Raw genomic sequence first — 13,419 nt, 5'->3', positions numbered from 1 at the left:
AAGTTGTCAAGGTTGTCTAACCTGCTCTCAAACATTTCTGAGAATGGAGATCCCGCAGCCTCTCCGCACAGCCTGCTCCAGTGCTGAACCCACCTCAGAAGGTGAAAAAGCTTCAGACTATCTAATCTGCAATTTCATGCCACTGCTCGTAGCCTTGGCCCCTTTAGCCTTAGAGACTAGTCTATCAGCATCATTCATATAACCACCCTTCAGGTATTTAAATACTTATTAAATCCACCCTCCGGCTTCCTTCTCCAAACTAACAGCCCAGGTCTTTCAATGTTTCCTCATCAGTCGTGTTTCCTAGACATGTAGTCAGTTCTGTCACTCTCCTCCTGACTCTTTCCAAGCTGTCCACGGCTTTCTGGAAATGTGGTGTCCAAAACTGGACACAGGACTCTGGACGATGGCTCACCATTGCTGAACAGAGCAGAAGAATCAGTGCCCATGAGCTGCAAGTGATGCTCCAGCTGACACAACCCCGGCTGAGAGAAGACCAAGATGGCAATACAAGGAGACCAGAGGGCCCCTGGAGCAGAGGGGCCATGTGAGTTATCATGAGGATGCGCCTAGCTCCCTTCCTTTGAACTGTGTAAATGAGGTTATGTGGGGCACGAGTCCCAGAGACACACATTTAGTGTTCTCATCGGTCCCAGAGACACCCCTCTTTTCCCCCAAGATCAGGGGAGTGCACATTCCCTGTGGGCCCATGAAGGAGAGTGAATATTTATTATACCACAAACATACTGGATTGATACAAAAGCAGCATCAAATTAACAAATGCTTAAAGGTCTCTCTGGTGTGCTGTGAAAAGCAAAACACAGGGATTGAATCTATTCACACTGTTTTTATTTATCTTATCCAACTGTGAGGTTCAAGGAGATGCTGTGATATAGGGCAGTGGAAGTCAGAGGGCTACAATGCAATGGTATTCTGTGCATGAATATTAATTAACTACATGCTGTTACAAGAATCCCATGAGCTAGGCTGATCACTCTTAACTGAACCAGGCATCATACCATGAAACAATCCCCCTCCATCCTCTCCTCACTATATTTAACATATATTTTACAACTGTTATACATTTTATAACAATCCATGTAAACATAAAACAGCAAGATGTCCACATACAACAGCACGCTACCCTTAGTGCTCTGCATACCCCATAAGGCAGAACTGCTGCCCTGTCCCTTTGTTTTCCCAGGTGCTCTTTCACCTCTTTCCCAAGGATTTGGCACTTCTCCTCCAGGCCTCCCATTTCAGAATGGAGGAGCAGCTCTGCCCTGGCATACAGCTTACTGGTGTAATGAGTGTTTCCGTTCTCCTGCACCATCCTCTCCACCATCTCGACCAGCTCTCTCACCTGCACGGCCTGCTCCGCTCCTGCTGCTTTGTTGTTGAAAGCGCAGTATCGGTCTCCACACTGTTGGATCAGGCTGCGCAGGTCCCTGTTCTCCGAGTAGCGCACGTACTCTGTCAGGGAGCTGCCCCCTAAGTCCTCCTTCCGGGTGAAGAGGACAATCATGAACTTCATGGCCTGGCCTCCAAAAATCTCTTGCACTCGCCTTGCAGCCGCCTGGTCCTCCTCCGTGTAGCGGCCCAGCTGGGTCACCAGCACCAGGGCGTGGGGGCCCGGGGCGGAGAGCAGGAGGCAGCGAGCGATTTCTCTGGAGGCCTCTGTGCTGCGGCCATCTAGATCGAAAATGTCCGCGGTGTCAGTGACAAGGAGATGCTTCCCATTCCAGGCTGCTCTGCCGTTCCTGCACGTCCTGGTCACGGTCTGTGCCCCCAGCTTGGACTCGAACACAATCCGGCCCAGGAGGGTGTTGCCTGTGGCACTTTTCCCTGCTCCGGTTTTGCCGACAAGGATGAACCTCAGCTCGGGCTGCTCACAGCTGCGCCAGCCTGCATAGGACAGGATTTCCAGCGTCACTTTGAGGATAACGGGGTGAAACCGAGGGTAAGGGATGGCTGTCCCATGGGAAAGGGATGCCCAGGCTGCAATCCAGCCTCATCCTGGCTTTGGGGTTCACTAAACTGTCTCCCCTCCCCATTTCTTACTGGCACTGTTACAGCAGAGCCACAGCTTCTGCTGTCATTCAGGCAGAAAGTCCCTTACTATTTAAGAGGTGGCTCGGTTTGCCTTCACTGGGCCAGACCGGAGTAACAGGCTCATGGTCCCTGCCTGGGTCATTCGAGCTGGGCTCCCCTAGGTACCATGCTATTCCTGGGGTGGTTGCAGGGCTGAGTCCAGCCTGACTGTTCTTGACTTTCCCCAAGAGCCTCCCAATTTCACTTGTCTCCCTGGGCTCCTGAGTGGATGCCTGGGTCCCTGCACACACACAAACTCTCTCCTGGTTCCTCTGAGCTCAGCAAGCTGCAGTCTGGGCCCAGCTGAGACCGCAGAGAACAGGCCTATCTGGGGCATCTCAGCCCAATGCCGCTTTGAAGGCTGCGTCTGCGGGAGAGGACCGTCAGGGACAAGGCACAAGCAACAGAGCCTGCAGACAGGGGTAGCAGAGGGCGTCCATGATCCCAGTTCCCGGAAGATGGCCCAAGCAGGTATGACAGCCTCCCTGGTGAGACAGAGCTGCTCCATCCTCCACCCACCGCAGGAACCAGCATCTGCACAGCCCTGGCCTCGTGCAGTGTCTGCGGTGTGTGTCATGAACAGAGTGAACTCAGCAGTTTCCTTCACTGCTGGATCCAGCACGTTTCTCCCACCCTCCCTGCCACGTTGTTGCTTCCTCCTCCCTCCATCCTAGTGTCTGGAGTCTCGACTGTTTAGAGAAGAAGGAGCACGTGGACCTTCCCCTACGTCACAGGAAACCTGGAATGAGAACTGTGGCAGAAGTAAGGGTACATAATACCAGATTTGCTCCTTACCACAGACGGCTTCTTCGTCTTCCATTTGGTCTCCAGGAGTATTTTGCTGAAATATTTGTAGAAAAACAGGGAGAGATAATTAGCCAGGATGCTTTGAAGTCAGGTGGAGTTGCAACTTATGTACTAACTGAATCAGAGATGCAGAAGCTTTCATAAACAACCATTTGCTTGAACAGACTCTAGCTCATGCATCACTGATTCAGTTAGAAAAACAGGATCAATTCTTCATCTAAAGGTAGAAAGTGGAGAAAATCAAAGACGATCTAAAACCAGCACACCCCACCATCTTGAATACCTGTGCGCAGTATAGGCTTTCCTTCTGCTCAGACATCAAGGAGGATTTTGTGGGAAGATCTGAAGGACTTCTCCATGAGTACGTCTACACAAGATGTATACTGAGCATTGGCCTAATAATACTGTGCAGTAGTGCGTCATGGCAAAAACCATGCTAATAGCCTCCTGTGCAGTGTTATTAGGCTAATGCTCAGTAAACATCACTGAATAACCATGTGCCAGTGCTAATGCACAGTAACTTTAGGTACTGCACATTTAGTGCTTCATTAAGAAAGTACTAAACTAAATGTGCAGTATCTAAGGCACATTAGTGAACGTGTAGATGCGCCCCATGTGTCTTTACCCTGGTTGCATGCTCAGCCTTCCTGCTTCGTGTCATTATTTAAATATGGAAGGCTTCCGGCATGCAAATACCTATTGAAGACCCAACGAGGACACTTCCCTGGCACTGGTTGAAATCAGAGGTACTGGATACATGGAGGCCCAGGGGCCTTGCCCCCCCTTGGGAAGATGGCTGTCACCTGAAGTGCATAAAACTTTCCATGCATCCATCATCTTGTGCCCTCCCACAGGAAAAATAAAAGTTGGCACCTATGGTTGAAATGGCCCCCAACTCAGAAGTGCCTGGATAACCGCTCTAACTGCATGGCAAATGGTAGCAGGCAGCCGTCACCACCGCCTTGAGCTGAGCTGGATGACAGCAGCATGAGTAAGGTATTTTGCAAATAAGGTGAGAAGGGTGGGACCCAAAAAGCTATAGAAACATGTCTGCACGTATCTATTCCAAACCTGCCTAATTCCGTACTGCTAATTCCATGCCTGGGACTGCGAATTAGTGCTGGGGACACCCAGGGGAGATCAGATCTCTTCTGGCTGCCTAAGTGCAACACTGACACTGGTGCCTTCTTCTGAAAAATGATATTTTAAGGTTTTTTTCCCCTGTTACCAGTAAAAAAAAAAAAAGGCTTTTACTGCTTCAGCAAATGTGCTATATGTCTTTAGTAAGTGGTATTCTTGTAGCCTTACTGTGCAGTTCTCTCCAGTGTCCAGTCACTTTCTTTGTGGCTATTGGGTATATTAGACCTGGCACAGACGGACCTTTTGCATTCCTGCCTGACAGGATCCATCTATGGTAGTGGTTCTCAACAGTTTTAGACTTCAGGGACTCCTCAGGAAGTGCCAGCTCTTCATTTTCACTGCAGTTTTGATTATGAGAAAATACTAAAGCAATTCTTTTGTTGCAACAAACTCAGAAAGACCGCAACAAGTCAGAATGCTGTTAACACGGGGGCTTCCTAGTGGAAATCCTGCACTCGCTGGAGTCAGGGGCTAAGCTCCCTTTTCTTCAACATGAAAGCTCAGGGCCAAATGAATGCACAAAACAGAGGCAAGTATTTACACAGGTCAGCTCTTTTAGCTCCTTTGGCCTCAAGCAGATATGAAAATATTTCTTGCATGGGAAAAAGGGTCAGACTGAAAGAGATACAGGTCTTATCCTACATGCCAGATCTGGAGTCCAGTGTGCAGTTTTGGGCCCCCACTACAGAAAGGATGTGAACACATTGGAGAGAGTCCAGCAGAGGGAAATGAAAATGGTTGGGGGCTGGGGGATATGACTGGTGAGGAGAGACTGAAGGAAATGGGCTGGTTTAGCCTGCAGAAGAGAAGAGTGAGGGGGATTGAATAGCAGCCTTCACCTCCCTGCAGGGGGGTTGCAAAGAGGATGGAGCTGAACTGATCTCAGTGGGGACAGATGGCAGGACAAGGAGCAATGGGCTCAAGCTGCGTCAAGGGAAGTTGAGGTTGGATATTAAAGAAAACTTTCTCACGAGGAGGGTGGTGAAGCACTGGGACAGGTTACCCAGGGAGGTGGTGGTGTCTCCATCCTTGGAGGTGGTTGAGACCAGACTAGACAAAGCCTTGGCTGGGATGATGTAGTTGGGGCTGGTCCTGCTTGGAGCAGGGGGTTGGACTAGATGTCACCTCCCAAGGTCCCTTCTAGCCCTCCTTTTCCCCAATTCTATGATTCCCCTATACTAGCACTAAAGCTGCCGTCGCGGTGGGTTATCAGCTGTTGTGTGCTGCCGGGCTCAACAGGAGCAGTGACAATGTTACCGATCAAAACAAGCTTCAGGAAACAGTGGCTACTAATCACCATCAGGTTTTTAATAATTGCACCTACTGGACTTCCACGTCCGCTCTGCCATCTACCACCTGCCTCATTCTCCTTTTCAGACATTTAGCAACTGCAAAATCCAGTATCTCTCATGCATTTTCTCAACGAAAGCCAGGAAAAAGCTCATAGAAAATTCTTGGTTCCACAAGCTTGTTTTAAGCATGGAAGCAAATGTAATCAAATGCACAAATGAATCTAAATACCTTTGCCAGGCTTTTCTAGCTCAGAATACAAGACTCTGCCTTCTTCCTTCACTGTCTTCTGCAGCCTCCCAGTTCTGCACTGTCCCCTACAGACGGCCGGCACGATAATATGCCTGACGTGAACTGAAATGGTGTCTCTTCATAAAACGGTCTCAGTTTAGCTCTGTATTGAGTTTCTGTGTGGAAAGAGAAAGAAAGATGCATCCGTTCAATTCTGTAGCAGTGTCACGTGGGCTGGAGGAGGGGAGGCAGAGAGGAGACACACCCCTTCACCAGCAAAAAACTGCCTGAGAAGTAAAGAGCCTTCAGGAAGTGTAACGAGAACTGGGGTTTTGGTTCTTCATTTTGGTTTCATGCTCAAAAGACCTGCCTCCCATTCCTGGAAGAGCTGCACATTGTGTATCATTTGGTGGCCCTGTGCCAGACCCCTATACACATAGTCTGGCTTCAGCTTGTACATTCAGTCCACGGATCGGTCACAGCTCACGAGGACGATGGGGTCAATGCCGTAGCAGAGCCTTAGCATGAACAGCATATGAGCTAATTGGTGCTTGGACTAACCAGGTCTCCAGCGAGACCCCCAAATTCTTCTCATCTTTATGGAGACCAAAATAAAGTGCGGGTTTTCTCCAGGATCCCTGTGCTCCCCTTGGCACAGCAGTTCCTGAAGCACTCGAACATCTCCCAGGGAAAAGCCAAACGAGGGAACATCACAGCTGCACACTAATGGACTGGGAATCACGTTTGGGAGCTTCTGATGCAGCGAAGGGTATGGACTGCTGCACTCAGCCTGGGCCTCGCTATCTTCCATCTCTCTGGTTTCCTGTTATTTCTTAGTTGGGGGTGGGAGGGTTTCCATTTCCTCCCCTATCTTTACAGCCCCCTCTCTTTCTTTTAACTGTTATTTCTTCAGACTCCTGTTGCATTGATAGTCTAAAAGGAGAAGTGGATTAGACTGCTGATTTATGGCTGTTATTCATGGATGTGGGCTTCTGCTGAGGCTTTCCAATGTGCTCTCAGGGTGTGCGTGCCCAGAGGCTGATGCCCAGCTGTGCCATAGGGAAGCATGAAAGAGACCTAGCATGGGGTGGGACCCTGGCCCACTATTTTGTTCAGGAGGGATGGAGCAGGCCTCACGGTCCAGTGCAGGGGGTGTTCAGTGAGGGAGTCCTGGGAGAAAGATTTTCTAAGCTATCACCATGCAAGGTTACACATGGAGCAAGGATACCTTGCTCTCATCCTCCTGGTCCCATGTACCTCCCGCTCTGGGCTGCCCAGGGGCCAGCTCAGCTTGTCAGTAGCTTGTTGGAGGATGACAAACACTAGCAGAGGTGAGGATTTCTTTGGAGGTATCATACATTGGACCAGCTGCAGAGCTGGGATAGAGTTCAACAAGCTTTTACACGTTCTTCTTCAGCTCTGCTTCTCCATGCACGGTGCATTTCCCACCCCAGGGTGCAATGTGGCTCTTGGAAAGTCCTATCTGGTGCTTCAACCACTCATGCTGGTTCTTGCTGTTCACAATTAAGCAGCAGAGACTTCAGTTTCATGCTGAACACACTTATCTTCTGCTGCCCTTTTGCACACCCCCCTCCCCTTCCTGTAGCATTCAGAGCAGCGCATGTAGCAAAGATTAGCGGCTGTTCGGTAGCAGCAGCCCAGCCCCTGTCTGTACATGGATGGGAGTTTCCAACACGACATCTATTTTTTTTTTCATTTTCATCCAGTTTAATCAACGGTTCATGTAAAGCTGTTGTTAAAAAGGAGAAGTAGAAGGAGAAGTCAGAAGAGCCTTGTGATTTCTGTGCAAGGCAAGCTGCTTGGAGCATGAGGAGGGAACTGGAAACACCTGAGAAGCTGAAGGTGAAGCACTGATCTGATCTCCCGGCTCGAGCAGCTCCCTAAAGGTAGCGTGAGGAAGGGGAGAGGGATTGTGGGGCAGAGGCAATGTATTGAACTGGCTAGAAAGCCAAATTGGATGAAAGTACAGCTGCATAACCAAGACTGTTTTGGGTCCCCACTACAGAAATTGGAGAGAGTCCAGCTGAGGGGAATGAAAAGGGTTAGGGGCCTGGGGCACGGGACTTGTGAGAAGAAGCTGAGGAAGCTGAGTGTATTGAGCCTGGAGATGGAGAAGACTGAGGGGGGATTTGATAGCAGCCTTCACCTTCCTGAAGGGGGGTTGCAAAGAGGATGGACAATTCAGGTGGGAAGGGAGCTCAGGAGGTCACATCTAGTCCAACCCCCTGCTCCAAACTGGACCAGCCCCAACTCCATCATCCCAGACAAGGCTTTGTCTAGCCAGGTCTTCAACACCTGCAAGGATGGAGATCCCAGCACCTCTCTGGGTAACCTGTTCCAGTGCTTCACCACCCTCCTCGGAAGAAAGTTTTTCCTAATATCCACCCTCAACTTCCCTTGCTGCAGCTTGAGCCCATTGCTCCTTGTCCTGCCATCTGCCCCCACTGAGAACAGCCCAGCTCCATCCTCTTTGCAACCCCCCGGCAGGGAGGTGAAGGCTGCTATTCAATCCCCCTCGGTCTTCTCTTCTGAAGACCAAATCAGCCCATTCCCCTCATCCTCTCCTCACTAGTCCTGTCCCCCAGCTCCACAACCATTGTCATTGCCCTCCACTAGACTCTTTTCAATGTGTCCACGTCCTTTCTGTAGCATGGGGAGTTCAAAACTGAAACAATTAATCCCATTTCTTTTCCAAACTTTTTTCATGGGTCATGATTTCTAGACTTCTAATAGTTTGTGTTGCTCTTTGTTGGGACCTTTACTCTTTGCCCTCATCCTTCTTGAAATAAAGTGCCTGGAACTGGATGCAGTTCTTAGGAGAGTCCTCAGCTGTACTGCTAATGGATTTAATGCAAACTATAAAAATATCAAAACAGGGTACTTTTATTCTGGAAGTAATGAGACCATACAGAGACCTGCAAAGAAGGGTGCTAAAGGCATACATAAATGACAATTTGGAGCAAAGAAGTAGAGAATGAAGGTATTGAACTGGCTAGAAACTCTCTTAAAAATGAAAGCACGGCTAAGGAGCAGGGAGGCTGCGAGCCAAACCCCCGATGGCTCGGGCTGTGGGACGCACAAAGGGACTGCAAAGCCATTCTTCTCTCAGGCCAGCCCTTGGTCAACTACAATGTGTATGCCATGGGAAAGGGAGATTTTGGGGGCTCACGGGAAGACAGGAACCAGCTCTCAGTCCTCGCTGTGCTGTCCCGATCCTGTGTAACACCATCAGCTCCTATCAGCAGCAAACCCCATAAAGAGCAACCAGCACTTACTAGCAACAGCAGACGGGTGTCTGGGGACTGTAATTTGTCCCCTTGGACCACCCAGTCCATATGATAGGCATTGCCAGCGCAGCCTCTGGTTTGTAGCCGAGCCTCCGTCTTCCCTCTCTCGTGCATTTGTCTCCCTTTGGAGCAGCCCAGCATCATTGGGGTTCCCATCTTGCCCCCGCAGGGACTTTATCCACTGTTGCATTCCCAGGAAGGCATCCTGCAAGCAGCTTTGCCTCGTGTTATGTCCTCAACTCAAACCACCCCCGGACCAAAACGAGACAAGGCAGGGGGAGGGCAGCAAAGGGGAGTGGGGCAAGGAGCCGAGCTTGCACGGACAGGTCACGTGCACAACTGAAGGTGCTTGTTCCACATGCAGGTAGGTGTGTTAGTGAGAAGTCCCCTAGAAGGCACGCAGATTTGCACCATGTTTTAAGACAACGTTTTGCTCTGTCCCTGCGGGTCACCTGCCTGGTGACTTTGAGCCGGCAGGCTGGCGCTGGCACTGGACTTGGGCTCTTTGCAGCAGAAACATGGGTTTATCATGACATATGTGCACCCAAAAACCCACAGTACACCCTAGCATGACACCTTCATGTAGACTTGGGAGGTCAGGGTCTAATTCTCCCCGGCATTCAGTGACGGGCAGATGTCTTATTTGTGCATTCAAAATCCCCATTGTCTTCTATCCTTCAGTAAAATGCCAGGCACTTCTATAAATATACACATGCAAGAATTGCTGGGAGATCTTTGAATGTGCTTTTGAGGATCTAAGGTGAAATTTTTTGTGGTTGAATCTGCTGTTCGCAGCTGATTTTATGCCCGCAATATAGTCTGTGCTGGCCAGCGTGGCATGACTCTGACCCATGCCAGCAGTTTGTACGTCCTGTGGTGAGAAAAAGGACATCCAAACTGCTGGCATGGGTCAGAGCCATGCCACACTGCAGCTGGGGATGAATTCAAGTGCCACAGCAATAAATCTCCCTGTCGCTTGCACAGACACAATGCAGCACATTGGGATTGGAACTAGCATTTAGCTGCCAGGTGCATTGACTAATTCTGTCCATTTTACAGGAGAAATCTCCGTAACGTCTTTTATCTTGGGAAAGAAATGTCCGCTTATGAGTCTCTGGGACAAACAGAGTGGGTAAGTCTCAGGAACAGGCACGCCCAGGAGGTCCTGAAGCTTGGCTTTTCCCTTTTGCCCCATCACCTGGTGGTTAGAGCATGTGTCCAAAATTGGAGCCACCACAGCTAATAGAGAGATCATTTCACATGTACCCCCATGCCAGGAAAGTGCCCTCCCCACCAACCAACAGGCTCGTCGGGGTGAGGATTGCCTCCCCTGCTCTGCTGGAGCTGAACTATTGGGTGGGCAGGAGCATAAGGTGCCTGTCACCAGAAGTAGCCAGCCCCTTGCAGGGCCCTGCTGCCAGGTGAGGAAAAAGCCACACAGCCATGCACCCACGTTCACCTGGGAAGCCGTTCAGCTCGTTTGCAGGCCCTCTGGCAATGCAGGGGTGGTGGAGGCACTGGATCCCCGGTGAAAGGATGGAGACAGCAGGAAAGGTGTTATAGCCCGGTGGGAAGGAAGATGTGGGTCGTGCATGGTTTTGCCTTCCTTTATCCAAGAGGCTGGATCTTCCTCCTGGATCTCTCCAATATACTATAACAAACTCCTTTCTGTCCTCACAATGGCAGGACACTGCTAGTGCCCTCGTTCCCCTGCGTCACCTGGGGCACATTAAAGGGCGTTTGTGATATGTTGGGCATTGGTAGCCGCGTGCGTGGGCTGTTCATGCAGGTTTCAGACATCTCAGATAAGAACTTGTCGAGCACGGTTTAGAGCAGGAAGGGGCTGCCCTGAGCAGGCGGCTGGATTAGATGTGACCTCCTGAGGTCCTTTCTCGTGCAGGTTTCCTCTGATTTTGCATGCACAATGGGAGACATCCCATCTGCGTGTACAAAACACAGCTCAGCCAGACTTATGCAGCTGTAGCAGGTGCCTCTGTAGCAAACTGGAGTTCAGTCCATGTCCTGGTGCAAAAGGTGTGTGAAAACACTAGGGAAGAACACACCGGGCAGGACCTAACAAGGTTAGCAGCAGCCGTGCTGCACAGTGATGGGTTGTATCGCTCTCCTTTGAAGGCCATGAGACTGCTCGGTTTCTAAATCCACCAGCAGTTCATTGCACAGGCCACATTTGCTCTGAAGCAACCAGGTTTAGGCCAGAGGAGAGGATCACCCCGATTGCATCTAGATAGATGACTTTGCGGCGCGATAACAAACTGTCACTTTATTATCTGTATTGCAGTAGTCAGGATCGGGGCCCCACTGTGCAGGGTGCACACACATAACTGGAGACAAGCCCTGCACCAAAGAGCCTGAGATAATTAAAGGCACAAGGCAACAAGTGAGTGACACACGGTGGGAGGGAAAGGGCAGAAGGGATGACGGTGACAACCGTGCCATCGTGTCCCCAGACAGCCCAGTGAGATGTGGCTCAGAGCTTCCTCTTAAACAAAGATGTGCCTAAGTAGCACAGCATGCCCCAGCGATCCCTGTCCAAAACGAGCCTGTCGTTGTGTACTCTAAGCATCAAGGACACGAATAACACTGTTTATTTCCTATATTTCAGGGCAAGATGGAAGGGAAGAAACCCAGAACAGAAGAAGGGACTGTCAGCGGTAAGACAGGCACCTGAAGCGCCACATTATCACTGCTGTATTTTGCTCACCTGGAGGAGGGATGGTCTGGCCAAGTTTAGAGTTTGAATGCCCCGTGGCTGCAAAAAACCCCAGCTCCCATACAGCATGAGGACGCAACGGTGGCATTGCAACCCATGCTACAACCCCAGCATGAGGACGCAACGGTGGCATTGCAACAGCTGGCATCTGTATCCCTCGATACCCATGCAGTTGTCGCATCTGCCTGTTCCAGTGATTCAAAACCAGGGACATGCAGTCTGTAGGGGTGCCAGGAGATCCTTCTGGGGTGCCCCGGGGTCCCACACAATAGCAGCACTGTGAGGTGTTCAAACATCTGCACACACTTCCCATGGTGAACCCAGGGCCAAACACCTCTTGCCCTGCTCTGGTTCTCCTGAGCTCTTTGCAACAGAAGACTTGCTCTAGTCATTTTGGGGGTAATTCAGACTTGTATAGCAATCCCACTCATCACTTCTGCCTGTGCCGAGAGGTTGTGACCATCAGGCTTGTTCCCATCCCTCAGGTGCCCACAGCAGCTCCGAGCTGAGAATCATCCTCGTTGGCAAAAGCGGCTCTGGGAAAAGTGCGACTGGAAACACCCTCCTTGGGAGGAACCAGTTCAGGTCCCAACTTGCGGCAAAGCCAGTAACCACCACGTGTGAAAAAGGGCAAGGTGAGCACAATGGACAGGCAATCGTGGTGATCGACACCCCGGACCTGTTCAACCCCCGTGCCTGCAATGCAGAAACCTACCGAGAAGTCAGGCGCTGCATCGCGCTCTCTCATCCGGGCCCCCACGCGGTGCTGCTGGTGACCCAGCTGGGCCGTTACACTAAGGAGGACAAGGAGGCCGTGAAGTGTGTCCAGGATGTGTTTGGGATGGAGGTCCTGAGGCACACGATCATCTTATTCACCCGGAAAGAAGACTTGGGGGGTGGCTCCCTGAGGGACTATCTGAGATACACAGAGAACAAAGACCTCCAGGCCCTGATCCATACATGCGGAGAGCGATACTGCGCCTTCAACAACAAAGCGACCAAGGCAGAACAGGACAAGCAGGTCACTGAGCTGATGAACAAGATCCAGAGGCTGGTCCAGGAGACTACAGAGGGCTATTATTTCAACGAGATGTATTTGGAGCCCAACTTAGCTGAAGAGAGAGTGAGATACCACATGAAAAGATATAGGACAGTCAGGGAACGAGCTAAGCAACGCATCTCTAAAAAATGTCTGGGGTTCATTTTGGCCACCGTGCTTGGCTTTCTTATTTTTGTCATTTTCCTTGTTTTAATCTGTACACATTAATCGTGTACCATCTCAGTTGTCCAGCCAGCATCGCCCCATCGTTACTATTGTTAATCGTGTTTATTGTGCTAATGCTTAGAGCCAACCAAACAGATGCCCGCTGTGCCTCATCACTGTAACACCTTTGTACCAAACACGATTACGGTAATAAAATATACTGCAGAACGGCTGAACTTTTCTGGGCCAGGTCCTCCCCTCCCTTCAGCTGGGTTTACAAAAGTTATATCTCCTTTGCAGAAAAGGAGGCTGCAGCGGGGTGGAGGGTGAGGTGATAGCAGATCTCCCCGGGTCTAAAGGCGGCCACAGCGATGAGGGGGAACAGCCGCTGTCCCTTGCCACAGAGGGCAGGCATGAGAGGGGGCTTGGTCAACAGCACAGGGAATTTTCTATGATTTTCTTTGAATTCAGATGAAGTCTTAGGAAAAAAATCCCATGTGTGTCAGAGCAGCAGGACAGTGGCACGAGCTGCTTCGGGAGCTGTGGAGGGTCCAAGGAGAGGCTGGACGGGCACCAGTCTGGGCTGGGTTCGGAGCAGGGGGCCGTGCATTTCTCCA

General features: G+C 50.5%; 2 protein-coding genes across 4 annotated transcripts; one reads left to right on the top strand and one right to left on the bottom strand.

The window, feature by feature from the left end:
* Nucleotides 1–827: 827 nt before the first annotated feature.
* LOC102567963 (GTPase IMAP family member 3) lies at nucleotides 828–5,785 on the bottom strand. The gene is made up of 3 exons (XM_019485633.2): nucleotides 5,560–5,785; nucleotides 2,887–2,932; nucleotides 828–1,905 (listed from the first exon to the last, which is right to left on the bottom strand). The coding sequence occupies exons 2-3, from the start codon at nucleotides 2,909–2,911 to the stop codon at nucleotides 998–1,000; spliced, it is 933 nt and encodes a 310-aa protein (XP_019341178.1). The 5' UTR covers nucleotides 2,912–2,932; nucleotides 5,560–5,785; the 3' UTR covers nucleotides 828–997.
* A 62-nt stretch (nucleotides 5,786–5,847) lies between these two features.
* LOC102568201 (GTPase IMAP family member 2) lies at nucleotides 5,848–13,034 on the top strand. 3 transcript variants are annotated; one of them, XM_019485635.2, is made up of 6 exons: nucleotides 5,848–6,328; nucleotides 7,287–7,466; nucleotides 9,927–9,999; nucleotides 11,167–11,265; nucleotides 11,491–11,539; nucleotides 12,084–13,034. In XM_019485635.2, exons 5-6 carry the CDS (start codon nucleotides 11,497–11,499, stop codon nucleotides 12,863–12,865), a joined length of 825 nt encoding a protein of 274 aa, XP_019341180.1. In that variant the 5' UTR covers nucleotides 5,848–6,328; nucleotides 7,287–7,466; nucleotides 9,927–9,999; nucleotides 11,167–11,265; nucleotides 11,491–11,496; the 3' UTR covers nucleotides 12,866–13,034. The 3 variants fall into 3 exon arrangements, with proteins under 3 accessions (XP_019341180.1, XP_014461124.1, XP_019341179.1); XM_014605638.3 differs by lacking the exon at nucleotides 11,167–11,265; XM_019485634.2 differs by lacking the exons at nucleotides 5,848–6,328; nucleotides 11,167–11,265 and having other exon boundaries at nucleotides 7,184–7,466.
* Nucleotides 13,035–13,419: the final 385 nt, after the last annotated feature.

This window comes from Alligator mississippiensis, chromosome 5, assembly GCF_030867095.1.
Source record: "Alligator mississippiensis isolate rAllMis1 chromosome 5, rAllMis1, whole genome shotgun sequence".
In the NCBI taxonomy this organism is placed as follows: domain Eukaryota; kingdom Metazoa; phylum Chordata; order Crocodylia; family Alligatoridae; genus Alligator; species Alligator mississippiensis.
This window is presented reverse-complemented; position numbering and strand designations above follow the sequence as displayed.